Source organism: Calidris pugnax, unplaced genomic scaffold (genome assembly GCF_001431845.1).
Source record: "Calidris pugnax isolate Ruff unplaced genomic scaffold, ASM143184v1 scaffold61, whole genome shotgun sequence".
Lineage (NCBI taxonomy): Eukaryota > Metazoa > Chordata > Aves > Charadriiformes > Scolopacidae > Calidris > Calidris pugnax.
This window is the reverse complement of record NW_015090945.1, coordinates 1325460-1343706: the sequence shown is the minus strand read 5'-3', so window position 1 is coordinate 1343706 and position 18247 is coordinate 1325460. Positions and strand designations below refer to the sequence as shown.

Below are 18247 nucleotides of genomic sequence, written 5' to 3'. Positions count from 1 at the left end.
AATTTCTTCACAGAAAGGGTTTTTAAGCCTTGGAATGGGCTGCCCAAGGCAGTGGTGGAGTCACCATCCCTGGAGGTATTTAAAAGACATGTAGATGTGGCGCTGAGGGACATGGTTTAGTGGCGGACTTGACAGTGCTGGGTTAAAGTTGGACTCAATGATCTTAAAGCTCTTTTCCAACCAAACTGATTCCATGACTCTATGAGTAGGCATCCTGTGTCACAGCTTGGTGAGAGGCTCTCATGGCTCAGTCTCTCAGGCTTTGCTCAGAGGAACCTGCTCTCTCACAATTTTTTCCCGCTCCCAGAGTGAGAGCTCTTGTCCTCGTGGAGCTTCTCACAACTTTCCTTCTTAGACAGAATGAAGCTGGCACCGAGACATTTTTTCCTGTGGAAATTGTGTGTTGCTATCAACGGAATTCCCCGTCTTAAATAGTGTGGGTTCAGGGGAAAGCTTTTAAACCTGAGCCTCCACTGCATGCCTTCTTTTTACATGTGGACCAAGTAAGAAGTTATAACACGTCCAAGGTCATACCAGGAGGACATGGAAAGTTGCACAAGGGTAGAATGCAGTGGATTAGCTCCTAAAGAAAATATTGCTATACAGAATTAAAAGGTAATAGAATACAGTATATTTTAGTTTTCACAGTACTTTTTAAATTCAGTATTCTAGTATATTATGTACATTCCTAACCACTCTGTTACTTTTCAGTATTAGAAAATTCCAGAAATGTTCTTGTATGACTTGAAAACGCGTTGTCCTGCCACAAAACATCACAACTTTTTAGTTGGTTGGTGTGTTACCGCAGAAGCCCTTTTTGCCAGTTTAAAGAAGTATTAATTTTGAGAATGTAGACGTCACTATACTAAAATGAGACAAAAGCTCATTAATTGTGGGAATGAGATTTATGGCAGGTTCATCAGTTATGCATATCGACTACAGAATTCAGAATTGCTCCTTGAGGAATCCCCAGCCCTACCATAAGGAGTCCTGGTGCCTTCAGCCCTTCCTGAGCTCATCCTCATTCAGTCCCACCCTTTTCCCATATCCTCCTCTTTTCTCTTTTGCAAAGAGGCCAAAAATCTGTGAAACTGGCTGGATTGCATGGGCAGGAGTGTGACCTGAAGCTCATGTATATAAATATATACCTACATCTTCTTCCTGGCTGTCCTGGGTACAGTCTGCAGTCCCTCTCAAGCTTCAGTTTTCGCCTCGAGCTGATAAGGCACCAGGTCTCTTCTTGGCCTTCTTGGGAAACACTGGCTGCATTTACAGTGTCCTGCAAGGTGACATTTTCAAGACACTGCTTGCGCCACAACCCTGCAGCCTCCCCGTGCTGCCAACATGTCTACCTCACCAGGCCATGGGGGAAAGCATGCGACTGTCACCTCTCTAAAAATGCTGTGGCAGAACCAGGGCACCCTTCTCTTCTCATTTACAGGGCTGGCCATGCTGTCACATCACTTACTGGAGCCCTTCCAGGAGGAAGGACACATTACACAAGAACGGCACCAGAAATTCTAGGTTTAGAACAACTATGAGGGTGTTTGCAACCAAACCCAAGCTCTCCTCACCCCACAGCCATCGATGAAATGTTGTCCAAGCAGACCAGCAGACAGTACGAGACTTTGTGGGCACACATCGCACACATCTACACAGTCCTTTGGCTTCCAGAGGCTGTTCCCCAGAAATACTGGTGAACTCACACCTTAATGATGCCTTCCAGCTGCTGGGTGAGGCAAAACTACCCCATGGATGACCCCCAGCCAGGAAAGGTGCCTCAGTTTTCCAGCAGTGGTAGCAGGGCCAGCATGCCACCATCAGGAAACACATGGGTTCATCCACAAAGAAAGCTTATCTTTACCTGGTTAGAAACATTTCTTAGTGCTCCTTTCAAGACAAGATTCTCTGGGGAGACCTTAGAGCCCCTTAAAGTCCCTCAAGGGGCTCCAGGAGAGATGGAGAGGGACTCCTGATCAGGGAGGGGAGTCATAGGATGAGGGGGAAGGGTTTAAACTGAAAGAGGGGAGACTGAGATGAGATCTCAGGAAGAACTTCTTTGGTGTCAGTGGGGTGAGACACTGGAAGAGGTTGCCCAGAGAAGCTGTGGCTGCCCCATCCCTGGAGGGGTTCAAGTTCAGGCTGGATGGGGCTTGGAGCAACCTGGTCTGGTGGGAGGTGTCCCTGCCCAGGGCAAGGGGTGGAACTGGATAATCTTTAAGGTCTCACAGGACTCACCACCATCACAGCAAAGAATTTCTTCCTGAGATCTCATCTCAGTCTCCCCTCTTTCAGTTTAAACCCTTCCCCCTCATCCTATGGCTCCCCTCCCTGATCCAGAGTCCCTCCTCATCTCTCCTGGAGCCCCTTGAGGGACTGGAAGGGGCTCTAAGGTCTCCCCGGAGCCTTCTTTTCTCCAGGCTGAACCCCCCAACTCTCTCAGCCTGTCCTCACAGCAGAGGGGCTCCAGCCCTCTGAGCATCATGTCCATAGTGTTAGTTAATGAAGGGAACAAAGTAAATCCTGACAAATATTCTTAGTTCTCAGAAGGGAGCAGGAATGGTGTTCTTGCTGCTCAGAGTCAGGGGTTCAGACAGGTGCACGATGTGATTGTACTGAATACAGTGAACAGACGTAAAAAAAGTCCTTGGACAATCTCCAAAGCTAACTTCAGCACAGAGCCAAGAATTTGAGTGCTGGAAAGACCTGCCTGGCAAGATTGGAGGCAAGGGATGTATCTCTAATAGCCATATGTGATGGAGGGGGGAGTGAAGGGGGGGCTGTGTTATGTTAAGGCAATTGCTGAATTCTGGTGAGACACCCTCAGATGTTACTTGGATGCAGATCTCTACAGCTTTCTCCAGTGGGGCTCAGTCTCACTTACCACCAAATATTGCCAAAGACCCAGTAAAAATACAGCATTGGTAGCCTGTTGACACTTAACTTCTTTGGGAAGCTCCAGTTAAAGATGATATTATTGTCTCGGTTTAATTTTTTTGGTTTTGCCTCAAAAAAATTCTCCTAGTCTTTTGTGGAGACCTGGGCAGCCAAGACCTGGTTCCCTTCTTGCTTCAGAAATTCCAACACAGCTGGGAGGTCTCAGGAGGAGAGAGGGTCACTATGGCCAGTCTGGGGAGGCTTTTAGTTGGTTGTAGGACACGGTGGAGAGGGGTGGGCACTTCTGAGGCCCGTATGAAAGTGCCTTTCAGCCCATCAAGCGCCATCAGATCTTAGCAAAAGTCATATTTTTACATATATTGGCCAGTGGAGAGCTGTAGCAGCCTGGGAATTTTCTAGAAAGATGAGGAACAGATCAGGTGCCATATGAGCAGCGTTTTAAGCTGAAGAGATGGTTTTGCAACTGGGCTGCTTGCACCGCAGCAGTCATAAGGAGCGAGCTAATGTGAATGTGGATGTGTCCATAATGAATAATCATTGCAATTTCACAGCTCCATGGCTTGAGCTTAAAGGTTAGCCAGGGCTCTTTCAGCCCTAATTATATCCCATGGGAAAAGAGAAGGAAACCAAAGTTTAAGCATGTTGAACCCCTCGGCGTTACCTTATGCATCTCACTAAAGATGGACCTGACAGAGAACTTCTGTGAATGGTGATCGTGACTGTAACTTTACATATGGCAGCTTTTAATTTGCATTGTGCTGCCTTTCCCTTTTACCAGGAAGGTTGTAAAAAGCTGTAAGAACCAAGCCTCTAGTCCTCTCCCCCTGTGCAGGCTTAATTCCTCACATCTTCCTCCTCAAATGTCGTTTGAGAACAATTCCTGGCTTGTCTACGTCCATCCTTCTCTCCCAGCAGCTCCCTGTTTCCACCCCTGGTTTTCAGATGTGCCAAAAACGTTGCCATTTTCCTGCTCAGAAGACATTGAGCGCCGAGTAATTCTTCTTCTCGGCAATCTCCTTACTTAACAGATGACTCAGTAACTTCCAAAAACTTCATGCTGCTCTTCCTTCCTCTCATCTCAGCGCTGGGGTAGGGATGCATATGCTTCTGGCATCTGTAAAAACCCTGTGTCTGCCTAACACAGCCAGAGCCTCCCTGAAACTCCAGAGCAGAGAAATGTGTGCGGACGTTCTTCTCTGGGCACAGAATTTCTCTGTGACAGCAACCACAGATAAGTCTCACTTAGAGAAGGTAAAAAAAAAAAAAAATCAAAGGGAGAAGTGGAGAATTAGTTGTGATGTATTTGGCAGGAGCTGTCGTTGAACATAGAAAAAAGATCGTCCCGATTCCTTGTTCTCAGAGCTCCCCAGCTTCTGGCCTCTTGTGGGACATGATCCTGGGGTCTGGATCTGGCCTTTAGGAAGAAAAATAGAAAACACGGTCCACAATGCAGGTTTATGGCAATTCTGTTTCTTCAACAGAGTATTTGCTCAAGTCTTAGCACTGCACTGTTAAATCAGACAAGCAAATCCTGGAGGAAGGCGTCTCAGCCAGCTTGTCTGGATGTAAACAGCTGCACAGAAGTGCACCTGGATCAGTGAGTCCTGGTGGTGAATGTGCTCATGGGTGTTTAGCCAGGATTTGGGGGGAGGAAATTCTTCATACTGGCTGCTCTGTAAGTATTTCCCTACTGAATGTGAGAGAACTTGTCTTCCTGGCTTCTCAGCAGAATCGTGTTACCTACTAGAATGGTTAACCTGGGTCTTCATAGAATCACAGAATGGTTTGGGTTGGAAGGGATCTTCAAGATCATCCAGTCCCACCCCCTGCCCTGGGCAGGGACACCTCCCCCCACACCAGGTTGCTCAAAGCCCTGTACAACCTGGCCTTGAACCCCTCCAGGGATGGGGCAGCCACAGCTTCTCTGGGCAACCTGGGCCAGGCTCTCACCACCCTCACAGCAAAGAAGCTCTTCTTAAAATCTCATCTGAATCTCACCTGGTAAGTGGTTGGATTAGGAAGACAAAGCCTGTATGGGAGAGCTCAAGGCACATTTATATCCATTTATGACACGCTAACATGCACGGAAAGGGAAAAACAGTGATTCAAGCCCTATTTCCTGTAGGTTATAAGGGCACAAGAGGTGTTTCATTCTGATGGTTAATTACTTCCATGTCAAACAGATACTATGATGATGAGGGCAGAAGTTAAATAGGTTAGGATAATTGCACAAAACATACCTCAAAACATGTGTCTCAGAAAAGAGTGGTAGATATGTGGGGTAGGTCAGTCTTCAGAGACAATTTATGTCTTGCGGTCCTTGGCAAAGCTGAAGAGATAAAGTGACTGAGCCAAATCAGTAACTAACCCCAACAATTCTGAAAAAGTACAGTAGCTTCAACTCCTGAGCGATACAGAGTAAATCACTACGGATAGCAGTGGATTTTTGGTGACACCCACCCCTGCCAGCATTTTAGCAGGGCACTCCCTCCCAGTGCAACAGTTTTACCATCAAGGCTCATTTTTATTTTAGTCCTAATATCTATATTACGCTATTTTTCAGGCCCTGATTATATCAAGCAAAAATTTCAAGAAGGAATGGAGGTGAAAGACAAATCCGAAGAAAAAGTCCAGGAGCAGCCACCTACCCCAAAAGAGTCACCTCACTTCTATCGGAAAGGCACTACACCCCCCCGAAGCCCAGAAGCAAGTCCAAGGCATAGTCCTCCCCTTTCTTCTGAGCCTTCTCCTTCGAAACAACTCAAAAAGCAAAGCTCCGCTTCTGGGGCGAGACTCAGTCAAGAAAAAAAGCTTTTGGCCGCAGGGAATATAACGCCCACCGTTAACAAGCCTTTATATTCGAAAGCCCCGGGGAAGGAGGAGGTAGCTGTGAAACACCAGGCCAAGTTTTCCGCCCATCACAACCCCGTCAGCGCGGAGAACGGGGAGCTGCACGATCACTACCACGGCTACTACGTGAAAATGAACCCGGCGGTGCACCCGCCGGAGCTCAGGGAAGAAGATGAGTACTCCAACCCCTCACCGTCAGCCCTCGCCCGCATCCCACCTTCCCAGAAGCCAAGTCCCGCCAGATCCGGGGGGAAGCCCGATGCCAAAGAAAACAAACCCGACACAAAAATCAAGAAACTAGAAGTTGCTGCACCAAAGAACCCGGCTAAGAACGAGTCGCATTCAGCGGTGGAAAAAGAAGTGGAAAACGGCTCGGTGAGTACTGCAGGGAAGGCTTTCCAATTTCCCTGCCCTTCCTCCTCCCAGTGCTGAGCTTTGCAACCTAACAGACAGAAGGAGAGGGAACGGCTTCAAGCTCCAACAGGGGAGGTTTAGACTGAACATTAGGAAGGAATTTTTCACAGAAAGAGTGGTCGGGCATTGGAACAGGCTGCCCAGGGAGGGGGTGGAGTCCCCATCCCTGGATGGGGGATGGGGATGTTGAAGGGACGTTTAGATGGGGTACTGAGGGATATGGTGTAGGGGAGGACTTTGTAGAGTAGGGGAGATGGTTGGACTCGATGATCCCAAGGGTCTCTTCCAACCTGCCCAGGGAGGTGGTCGAGTCACCATCCCTGGATGTGTTGAAGGGACGTTTAGATGGGGTACTGAGGGATATGGTGTAGGGGAGAACTTTGTAGAGTAGGGTAGATGGTTGGACTCGATGATCCCAAGGGTCTCTTCCAGCCTGAATGATTGTATGATTCTAAAGATGGGTAAAGCCCACTTCTGTCAGGTCTTCCTCTGGGTACAGCCTGGTAGCTACAACCTACTGCTCCAGGGTGGAGCGAGGAATAAACACCCCCATCCTTTCTGGTAGCCTTTTTGGAAACGGGGAAGGGATGGCTGATAGCCATATACCTTCAGAATTTTGAAACGTGAATCCCTATTCCATCCATAAATACATAAGCAAGTTAGTGTCTGTATCAGTGTGTGCATGGATATATGTGTGTATATATATATATGTACATTTTGTGTGCATATATTTGCAGATATATATATATACATATCTTTCCCCCCCAAAAAAAAACCCAATATTCATTGTTCTTCAATGGATAACTGGGCAGTACTGGGAGTTACACTCATTCTTTTCCCTAAAGGTCCTAATTTTGGCCACCGTTGGAGGCAGGATACTGGCCTGTGGTATGACCCAGCCCATACCATCTCCCACTTTCCTTTTCTTCTTGGTGTTGATTGTAGGCTCTGAAAAAAGGCAGGTTTTCATCAAAATAGAAACTGTTTTGAAATGCATATTTCTAACAATGCTTGCATTTTACAGCATCGTGAAAAAAATTTACTTTCTTTTTCATCAGGAAACGGAGAAGGAAATTTAAAACTATATATTCAGATCACTGAGAATCTGGACCTCATTATTATTTAGAAATAATAGATGTATAATAATTATGCAGCAAAGGAGAGGTGTCTAATAGCATTTCTATTCCATGCTATAAGAAAAAGCCAGGTTATCGAATTCAGAACCTCTGATGACAATAAAATTGTTTCTGGGCCAAGAGAAACTCAGGGAAATGTTAGTTGTGTATCCTAAAGTTAACCTTTAGCGAATGAGGAGGTCTAGATCATTGCTATAAGGTTTCTATTTTAATAAGCATTTTTTCTCTGAATCATTTTTGGTACTCCAGTAGAAAAAGAGGCGTTCTTTAGATGGGATAGACAGAGTGCCTCATTTAATGCAATCCAGATAGCCTAGCACTGATCGCTGAATAATTGACACCAGACCTTCATTAATAAAGAATTCAAAAATAAAGAGGTGTGAGAATTTCCAGCCAGCTTGCATTGCAAAAGATCTTGTCAGACGAGCTTGACATCCTCAGGTGTGACAGAGGAATCATGTCCTCAATCAAGAAGGTCACTTGATTAGCTTTTGCACACTTATTTATTCTGACAAGGAAGCCAGAGTAATGCAAAGGCTAAATGTCACATTAATTTTTATTTTTTTTTTAAAAAAACTGGGTGATGGTTCTCAAACAGTAATTGAAAAACAGCAGTTATTCTGGTGAGGTTATTCTTGGATAAATTCTGCTGCTCTATTTTATTAATGTTCCTATTAATGACATGGAAGAGGACATAAAAGTGTTACCCATAATGTTAACAGAAGACACAGAGACCGGGAAACTAATAAAAAATGAAGATAATTCATTATGAGTGATCACCAAATAATCACCAATACAAACTGATCCAAATCCCCTGATAAGAAAGATGCAAGTATAATTATCTGTATGCAATGCAGCAAAATGTAAGGTCATATATATTGAAAGACAGTCAACAGAGGCTGGCCGTGCAGGATCAGAACTGGAAAAGACTGGTGGATGGGGAGCAAGAGAGGCAGCTGAGCACGAGCTCCCTGTGCAGAGACGTTAATATTAATCCTTAGATTTATCAACAGGAAAGATTAAGCAAGAGTACATGGGAGTCTGTTTTATCTGGTTTTGGCACTGGTGCAACCACTTCTGGAATAAAATACAGTGTCCATAAATCAGGGATTTAGTAGGAACAAAAACCTTACGGGAAAGTGCCCCAAAGAGCTGCAAGAATGATTAAAACATATCTTAAAATGAAAGATTCAGGCAAAAGCAATCAGACACGTTAAATACCCTTTCTGTAAGTACACGTTATAAAATAATTTCCCAAGCTAACAGGCAAATGTATAAGAAGATCCAGCAGCTAGACAGATATAGATAAAAGTCTTGTTTTAGGTTGCTTCTAATGAGATTAATTAAATGTATCCTGAGTTTTCAGATGCCGAGTTTTCGGTGCCGTCACTGAATAGTTCTATAATGTGCATTTTGCGGAGCTGATGCCCTCTAGTTGAGCAGGAGGCTGATACTCTGTTTCGTGCAGATCAAAGTAGATGTTCACAGTGGTTTTGTAATCTGCAAATCTGTATTACAGCTGATATTAGCCCTTTAACCTTTCAAATCTCACAGATAGGACTCCTATGTAGGGTAAAACAAAGCCGTCGGGCTTCCACGTGTTGAGTGAGCAGGCACAGGATTTTAGCCTGAATTGGAATTTTTTGTTCAGCTCTGGTGAGAATAAATGGCTAGAAATAGTCCTTGTTTTTTCTTGCATTCCATCCAAACCAATCTATGGTTTGGAGCTGAGGGAGTTCTTCACCTGAAGAACCCAAGCAGGGCACCTAAAGAGCAGTTTATTGATCTTCTAGACTAATCAGGATAAGAACCGTGAGCCTAGAGCCTGTTATCAGGAGAGGTGGAAGGGAGATAAGATACTGTACATGAGCTACTGTTTGTTTGCTGATATTACAGGTCACCTGGGAACTGTCCCTCTGCCTCGTCTGGAACACGCTAATTGCACTATTCTTATTATCAGCATTTCCATAAGGAAGGCAGGTAGAGTGTAGGAACTCATTTTAAATATAGCAGCATTTTTAGATATATGGAGATGTATGCTTTTTTTCTAAACATGTCTTCCACATGTGTCTGTAAATTCGCCCTTACAGAATAAATTTCCTACGTGCTTATTTCTTTAAAATGCTGAAATGAGTAAAAATCCTAAAAACAAGTTAAAGCAGAAGGGTAGCCTGAGGGACAGCCGTCGTACAGAATGACTCTTAACACTCCCTGGAGACTTCTCTTTTCAATTTTAGGAATTCTTTTCAAATTTTCAAATTCTTTTTAGTTTTTTCAGTTCAGGAAAACAGCAGCCTGCTCTGCAGCACTCCTGGGCTGAGCTGAGCAGCTGGAGTTACGCAGAGGCCAACCTAAGTGTGCTTCCCTATGGCAAACACTTCTGAAAGTTGAGAGACTTCAGCATTCCAGGGCTGCAGTGGGGAAATTATTTTTTGTTTTAATCAGTAATTGCAATTTCTTTAGAGTTATCCCGAAAAATGATTTTGTTGTGGTTTGAGAGTAAGCTTGCCTCAGATCCTCTGTAAAAGTTTAAAAATATATTTGTAAAGAAATATAAAGAGAAAAGAAACTCTCACTCTTATGAAAAGAGAATGAGAAAAGATGGATTTGGGATACAAAATGAATATAGCATTTATTGAGTTTTTCCAAAAGTTTTAGAAAACTTTCATGAGTTTATCCAAAAGTGCTGTATAAAATTGTGCCGTGCTTTTTCCAGGCTTTTAGTGAGAAAGCCTTAAGAACATAGATACAGGACATACGATTTTCAGTTCTCCCTTCCATGTGTTTCATCAAAGCCATTTCTCACAACTGAATGACATAAACTTCAATATGGGTTAAGAACTTTAATCTCCATTTACAGAGAAGTCTGCAGTAACTGTTTTATTAATAAAATTCGTGGTTCGTATTTTCTATGAGTCTGTTACATCCTTAAGAATGTCCCTGAATATCATCTCTGCAGTAAGTCATGTACAGGAGCAGTGTTGATTCTCTAGGTATCCCTATTTTTGGTGTTACACTTGAAAAGTACCAGCACACTGCACATAAAATACGTCACTATGTTTCCCTGGATAACCTGAAGTTTAGGATCATTTCAGAACTCATAAGAAAGAGCCGTAGGACTCTCTTATGGTTTTATCAAGGTGCAAACATTCATGTCACACTGTGACAAAGTCACTGCTCATCAGCTGCTCCAAAACAGCCACCTTTTTTCAGGCATTTACTCTGCTGAGAGGTAAATCATGATTTTTTTCGCTGAGCATTAAGGACCTTTAAATTATCTTGGATTTACCACGGTGTGAAGTGTGCACGGAGACACTTGACCACAAACCTGGCACTAACTGTTTTTGTTTCTAATTGCTCATTAGCAGCCTCTAGCCCCAGTATGTACTTGCATGTCCCACCCTGAACGTCAGCTAATTTGGGATTGCCTTGGACTTCAGTAAAAAGTCAAATTGAATTGTAAAAAGTATCATTGTACTCTTAATTCATGAATACAAATTTGATTTGCCCGACGTGTTGCCCTAGATCGGGTGCAAGCCCAGCCACAAATCTTCTGCAATATCATCATTTTTTGGTTTTCTTGGTAAGGATTTTTGATTTTTTATTTTTCTTGCTAAAGCCACACAGAGTGCTTAGTGGGCTGCTTTTTACCTGTATCTAAAATCCTTACATTTTGCTGTTACCCAGTTTGCTTCTGCTCTCATTTCTTTGTTCTCTTCACATCCAGTTAGTAAGGGATATAACTGCCGTGATGTTAGAAAAAAAATAGATCAGTATTTGCCTGATCCTAAAAAAAACCTCTGAGCAAGAACTTTCTGCTAAATTTAATGGACATTCCTAATGCAAGGGGATTACAAGAGTAGTCGTAATACTTCCTGGCACTACATTTTAGGAAAATAGCTATCTTCCCTCCCCAAATAAAAACTAATCGTATGGTTATATTTTTAACTGCAGAAGTGTCTGGCTTACTGGAAGCTGAAAGGGCAGTTTTTAAGCAGGACCAGAGTTTTTCTGCTACAGCTTCTTCAGTGCACCTGCTCTGGTCACTCTTGGACTGTTCAGACTAATTTTGGCTTTTGCTATTTTAAGCCCTCGCAGGACACTAAAGTTTTATTTATGGTATTTGTCTTAAAGCGTGAAATGCTCGTTTCGTAGGTGTCTGCAAAGCTGATAGTAGTTTATTGCAGAATAACCATGTGCTCCACAAATAGCGTTTGATCATTTTTTCATATAGCAGGAAATTATGCTGTGGGCTGAAAGGCCCGAGGAGGTGGGATTTACTTCATTGTGTAAAGCATAGACTCGTTATCATAAACAGAGAACATTTTTCCTTGATCTTCATATAAAATCAGCAGCCCAGTTCTTAAGGTGTCACTTTCTTCTTCCTTTGTAGATGAGATCACTCAATTCACACCTCGGGCCCAGGGTTTTTAGCCTGATTTATCTAATGCTGTTGTGGTGAGATGGTTCTATCTCACCTGATTGACAGGCACATCAATAGAATATCTTTCACTAGACCAGGTTGCTCAGAGTCCCATCCAACCCCTCAAAGCCCCATTTCAACACTTCCAGGGATGAGGCATCCACAGCTTCTCTGGGCAACCTGGGCCTGGGTCTCACCACCAGAGAGAAAGATGCTGAATCCAGATCTTAGTTGACATTAATAGGATATGGTGTAGGGGAGGACTTTGTAGAGTAGGGTAGATGGTTGAACTCGATGACCCCAAGGGTCTCTTCCAACCTGAATGATTCTATGATTCTATGATTCCTTTTGAGAGATATTGTCATGATTTAGGCAGAATCAGCCAATGACCAGCAACAGATGCTCTTCCCCACCTCTCACTGCAAGGAGAGAAGGAGGAGGAATAAAGAGATTTAAGGGTTTAATATTAGCATATAGATACTGGTTTTCTTTGTCATGAGGTTCTGGATATTTGTTTTGCAAAAGAAGAAGTGATTAAATGGAAAGTTCACTCTAAGGGTATCGACACTGACATTCCAATACAGTGAAACAGAGATTCTCAAAGTAGCTGTTGTTTCAAGTAAAACATATTTTATTGCTCAGTCTTCCAATATGGCTTTTGTGCACAAATCTCACAGTTGCCAAAGGTATTTGCTGGGAATCCTGGTGGGAACTTGGATTTCCTTCACAGTAGAAAAGCACAGAAGTACCCAAATCGACACAATTTTGACCGTGCCGGAAAGAGAAAGAAGAAATTAACCTTGAGGTCCACACTACTCCAGAGAGGCTGCTTGAAGTGCTGTGGTCAGATGCATAACCATGCCTGGAGTCGTGCTTTCCTTTTGTGCCTCGTCTCTGTCACCAAGTGTGATTCTTTGGCACGTAGTGACCTCACTCCTGGTAAGAAGGAAGGAACATGGTTCCACTTCTGTTCTGTGACCCAGTGGTTAAGACATACCCCTGGTAAGTGGGAACTTGGTATTTAAATTCCCTTTGACTGAGATGACTTCAAACCTAGTCATCACTTTCCTAGTGAATATTTTAGACATTCTGCCATTAAGGAAAATGTGAATGTTGCTGTCCATACTGTTACTCTGACATTTAATATGACTAGGGCAGTGATGGTCCTCCTGTCCTGGGCACTGGTGAGGTCCCACCTCGAGGGCTGGGTCCAGTTTTGGGCCCCTCACCACAAAAAAGACATTGAGGGGCTGGAGCGGGTCCAGAGAAGGGCAACGGAGCTGGTGAGGGGTCTGGAGCACAAGGCTTATGAGGAGAGGCTGAGGGAGCTGGGGGTGTTGAGCCTGGAGAAAAGGAGGCTGAGGGGAGACCCTCTGGCTCTCTCCAACTCCCTGGAAGGAGGGGGTAGCCAGGGGGGGTCGGTCTCTTCTCCCAAGGAACAGGCCATGGGACAAGAGGAAATGGCCTCAAGTTGCACCAGGGGAGGGTCAGATTGGAGATTAGGGACAATGGTTACACAGAAAGGGTTCTTAAGCCTTGGAAGGGGCTGCCCAGGGCAGTGGTGGAGTCACCATCCCTGGAGGGATTTCAAAGCCGGGCAGACGAGGGGCTTAGTGACATGGGTTAGGGATGGGTTTTGTCATTAACCAGCGTGTTGGGTTGATGGTTGGACTCGATGATGTGAAAGGTCCCTTCCAACCCAGGCAATTCTCTGGTTCTACCCCTGTGGCAACGTTTAACTGGCATCCTGATAGTCTCAGTCATTGTTTGAACTGGAACAGTTGGTTCCTCAGCGTGTGAGCAGATGACTCTGAATAGATGCAAAGGGAACTTCACAGCCTTTATGGACAAAGGCGCTGATTGAGTTTAGACTCCCCAAGGATTTAAGCAGTACTCAACACAACATGTTTTGTGACTTATTCCAGAACTTCTCAGTCCACACTTGGTCATCTTAACCTGTGTAAAGGTGTGTTCTGCTATAGAAAGTGTTTAATGCGACCGTTTCGGGATGAGACCGTGTGATATAATAAAGACACAAGTACTGTTCAACAGCTTCCCAGTTACACTCCTGCAGCAAATTAATAATAGCAAGTTCTTACACTTCAGCATTCCAGGAATTAATAGAGCTAATGTTAGCGTTGTCATGAAGCATAATGAACTTCTGCAAGGCATGCCTCACGTGGAAAGTGAAAAAAAATTGTCTCATTTCTAATGACATATATACCTTCTTACGCAAGTGATCCTCGTGCAGCTCAGAAGGTAGATTTCTGCAGAGATGGCTTTTTGGTGGCCTTTTTTGTGATTTTGGGAAGTACTGTCTGAGTGAAGAGTTTTTCTGTTTCTACTTAAGTGAATGTGCAACCTTAATCTATAAGCAAATACAAATCTCTGTGAAAACGCATTGTAGTAACCAAATACATTAAGAGGAGAACAGAAGAACTGAGAATTTCCTTCTGTTTGGGATGGCATTTCAAGTTGCTCCTCGGAAAGCATCCACCTTGAAAAAATTCTTTTCCAAAACCGCTAAAAAGAATTAAAAAACCTTGTTCTCTGGCCTCACAGAAAGACTAAAATTACATGATAATCGAGATTTCCAACCAAGTTTAGCTCTAGCAAGGAAGGCAAGGAGTATTTTGACTTTTTATTTCTTCACTAAATAGGTCTATGAAGTAAGGGTGTGTGGCCACTAAACGTCAGAGTAAATCAAAGTGCATTTGTAATTCTGCAGGTAATGGAACCCTTGCTAGGTTTGTTAGTGCAGTGGTAAGTAACTTTTTGGGGTTTTTTCCGCCTTTCGTTATCAAAAATAGGGAATTCTTTTCATGCAACGCATTGTCATGCAAAAGCCTTTTTTTCTATATCCAAATGGGCTGAAATCAGGGAAAGAACCTGCTGTAAGGATGAGGAGCAGTGCTCCAACTTGTCTGAAGTCACTCCGCTGCTTTGTTTCACTTTATTTTAAACTGAGGGTTGTGTCGGTGGGTTTGTTTCCATTTGTTTATGCCGTCGTATTCGTCAGGGGGTTTAATCTCAGGGTGATTAAGAACGGGGTAATAATATACTCTCACCTGTATTTATCCAGCTCATTTCCACACAGGTGGTGTTTAGCTCACCTGAACACGACGGGTAGCGGCTGCGTTTCGAGAGCAGGGTCTGTATCTTTAGTATTTTGGTAATCTTTTGAGAGCAGGGTCAAAAATTATAGAGAATTATAGAAGAAATTAGAAATGTAGGTAGAAATGAGGAAGTGGGGTCGTGTTCATTGCTGTGCGCTGTGGCGAAGGGTTCTGATTTTATCTGATAGAGGGGTTGGTGCTGGTCTCTTCTCACAGGTAATTAGTGACAGAACGAGAGGGAATGTCTTCAAGCTCCAACAGGGGAGGTTTAGATTGAACATTAGGAAAGAATTTTTCACCGAAAGAGTGGTCGGGCATTGGAACAGGCTGCCCAGGGAGGGGGTGGAGTCCCCATCCCTGGCTGTGTTTAAGGGCCGTTTAGATGCAGTGCTGAGGGACATGGTGTAGGGGAGGACTTTGTAGAATAGGGTTGATGGTTGGACTCGATGATCCCAAGGGTCTCTTCCAACCTAGACGATTCTATGATTCTATGATATCTTTATATAATTCTGCTATCTTTATTTTATTTTCAGGGCCCTAACTCAGTCATGATCGCCCTGGTGATGCTGTTGAATATTGGTTTAGCCATTCTTTTTGTCCATTTTCTGACTTGACGGGAATGAGGAAAGGTAAGAAAGGTCTTGTTTTCCTCTAAGAACATCACCGTACCCACCCCGCCTCAAATGCTGTAATTTCTTTTGCATACTTTTAACGCTCCCTACTTTAATTTTAGCTATGCCTGAATGTGATTCAACATAGTTATTTAATAATGTAACTGTTTTGACCCTTCAGTGAAGTCATGACAACTAGTGGTATCAGCCTTTTAATTGGCACCTCTCAGACTCAGACACAGGGAAGGAGGCTTGGAATTAGGATGGGACGCGAGAAAATGAGAGATTGAGAGAGAGAGAGATGATGATGATGATGATGATGATGATGAAACTTGGAAAATTCAGCCAGGGGCTGGGCATCGGTTTCTCTGCCGAGCGGCTCCTGGCTTCGGGGGTGCTCTGAAAGCCGAAACGAGCTGGAAAACGACCCAAATAAATCTGCTGAAGCAAGCCCCGCCGGCGGAGCGCCCTTGGCTTCTCCCATCTGTTCCAGCAGAGTGTGACTAAAGTGGCAATGTTCGGAGCTGCACTTTTGGGGTTGATGGAAGCCAACAGCTGCCTTACTATTTTCCCGTCTGATGTTTTTAGCGGGGGAGACGGGCGAGCGGCCGCCGGGGGAATGTGTGGTCGGAGGATTCTGTTGCTGTGGAAGCCAGTCCAGCCTTCGCTCCGGTCTCGGTAGAAGAAATAGTTAGCAGCATCAGTCACCACTCTTATATCCATTACCTGCTGCTTTTAACGTCTCCTGCAGCCTTGCAAGGGGGGGGGAGGTTGAGTTTCTTTTTGCCTGTGGGTGATGCTGTCCATGGGGTTGGTGGTGAGGTTCCATCTACAGCCCTAAGGCAGCCTCCAGCCCGGAGCGAGCTGCCCCTTCTGCCCACCAGCAGCAGCAGCAGAAGTCGCAATCTCTTTTCCTAATCCGAAGATAAAAATCCTCAAATTCATTCTCCTAAACCCAAAGAGCCGTTTTGCTGCCAGGTTTAGCAAGTCGTAAACCAGGACTGCAAAATCTTACGGTGTTGGTACCTTCCCGAAAGTGCTCAAAGGCAAAACGTCTCGTAATAAAAGAATAAGGATCTGAAGTTGGTCTCATCAGCACGTTCTGAACCGGAGGTGGAATATCAGAATAAGCCAAGAAAGATGAGATAACAGGGAATGCATGTTGACTTTTTTTTTTTGTCTTCTTCTTCTTCTTCTTTTTTTTTTTTTTTTTTGGAATTCTGGTGCTGTGGTAATTGGTGATTTGAATTATTGTGTTTCAACACGGAGGTGTTCTGCCAGCGGTTAAAATAAAGTCTTGTCTGAGTGCACATATAGCACCAGTGGCCGTGGAGCCAGCTAGTGCTCAGAATAAATGAGCAGAATTTTAAAATACTAGATTTGTGTTGAATACATTCAGGTAGAGCCTTTAGAAATGTTAAGTGATTGTTTATCGATTTGATGCCTTCAGTGTCTTTTAAAGTCCGTTTATAATTTTTACCTCAGCATTTAAAAAGCCTCCAATTTATTTTTTCTTTTTTCATTTGCAAAGTTTGTCTTAAGTATTTTCACAGCCCTTTGTTCAAACGATGTGATCATGTTTCTTTTTATGTGCCATTATGCTGTAATTATTGTACCCTCTATTAATCAAAAGCATGCTTTTTTTACTGAAAAGTAGGTGGTGTGATCATTTGGCAAGTAAATATTTTCATTTAAAGCTAAAAAAAAAAAGCTAAAAAAAAAAAAGCAAAGGGCTCGTATTAGGGTTTCTTTTCTCTCTAGCAGAAAAAAAAAAATCTTTCATACGCTCTAGGTTTTTGAACCTGTTTGTAAACTTTCTCAGTGTTTGCATGGTTTCTTGGGCGAGGTTCTTAGGAAGCACATGAGTTATCTTTTTTTGAGGCAGCGCATTAAAGGCGTTGAGGTGTGGGCTGAGCGTTGTGCGGCGCCGCAGCTCCCAGCAGGGCACTAACACCCGGCTGTTTTTTCCAGAAGTATGTTGAGAATCCTGTGTTTTGACCAGTTGTGGATAAAGAAGAAAGCAGAAAAAAGAGAGCAAATGAAAATAAAAAGCTTGTCTATTTATTTTTTAAAAAGAAAATTAACCAAACAAAAAAAAAAAGAAAAAAAAAAAAAATGAAAAAAGTTTCAAACGTGTTTTAAATTTAGGAAAGTCATTTTTAAATAAGAACAAAGTTTTCAAAGTTCCTGCCTAAGCCTTGACATAATGGAGGAAATGTTCCATCCAAGAGTGAAATGGCCCCCCGTCTCCTCACGCGGAGAGGTAATTTTGTAACTGACGTATTTAATTCCTAGTAAATGTTTATTTAAAATACTTTATGCTCTGGAAATAATGGGTAACAAAGCTTATGAAAATGTTTATAAATTTAAGTAAGCATGTTAGTACCATTTATAAATATGTATGATTTATAAGCTTTTTTAAAAACAAAGCTCAAACAAATTGTTGGTATTTTTCTAAAATGTGCACAGCTGTATTTTACATGAAAGGCTATTTATAATTGGTTGTTATACTGTACACTACATTTTGGACAGCACAAGGAAGCCTGCCAATGTACTTAATAATGTCATTTTGTCTATTTAAAGTTTCTTGCTGTCAAAGAATGAACTCTTTATCTATGAGTTTCTCTATTTATAATTCTTGACCCAAAATGTACAATGTACAGTTTTCACAACTGTATTTGCTCTTAATAAAAAATAAGTTGGTTATTAATAGAGTTTCGGACTGGTTTTTCCTGTTTATGAATGACTTTATTCACTCTCGGGAAGCGGTTTTTCTAACGAATTCAGTTAACGAGGAGC

At 43.2% G+C, this 18247-nt stretch overlaps 1 protein-coding gene across 1 annotated transcript in view; it reads left to right on the top strand.

Annotated features, from left to right (window-relative positions):
* The window catches only part of LOC106893736 (junctophilin-1-like), a 31172-nt gene extending 13014 nt beyond the window's left edge, over positions 1–18158 (top strand). The window contains exons 2-3 of the mRNA XM_014951930.1: positions 5462–6123; positions 15371–18158. Coding sequence (XP_014807416.1) covers positions 5497–6123; positions 15371–15451 — 708 coding nt within the window. The 5' untranslated portion in view covers positions 5462–5496 and the 3' untranslated portion in view covers positions 15452–18158. The remainder of the gene's footprint in view (positions 1–5461; positions 6124–15370) is intronic.
* The last annotated feature ends 89 nt before the right edge of the window (positions 18159–18247 follow it).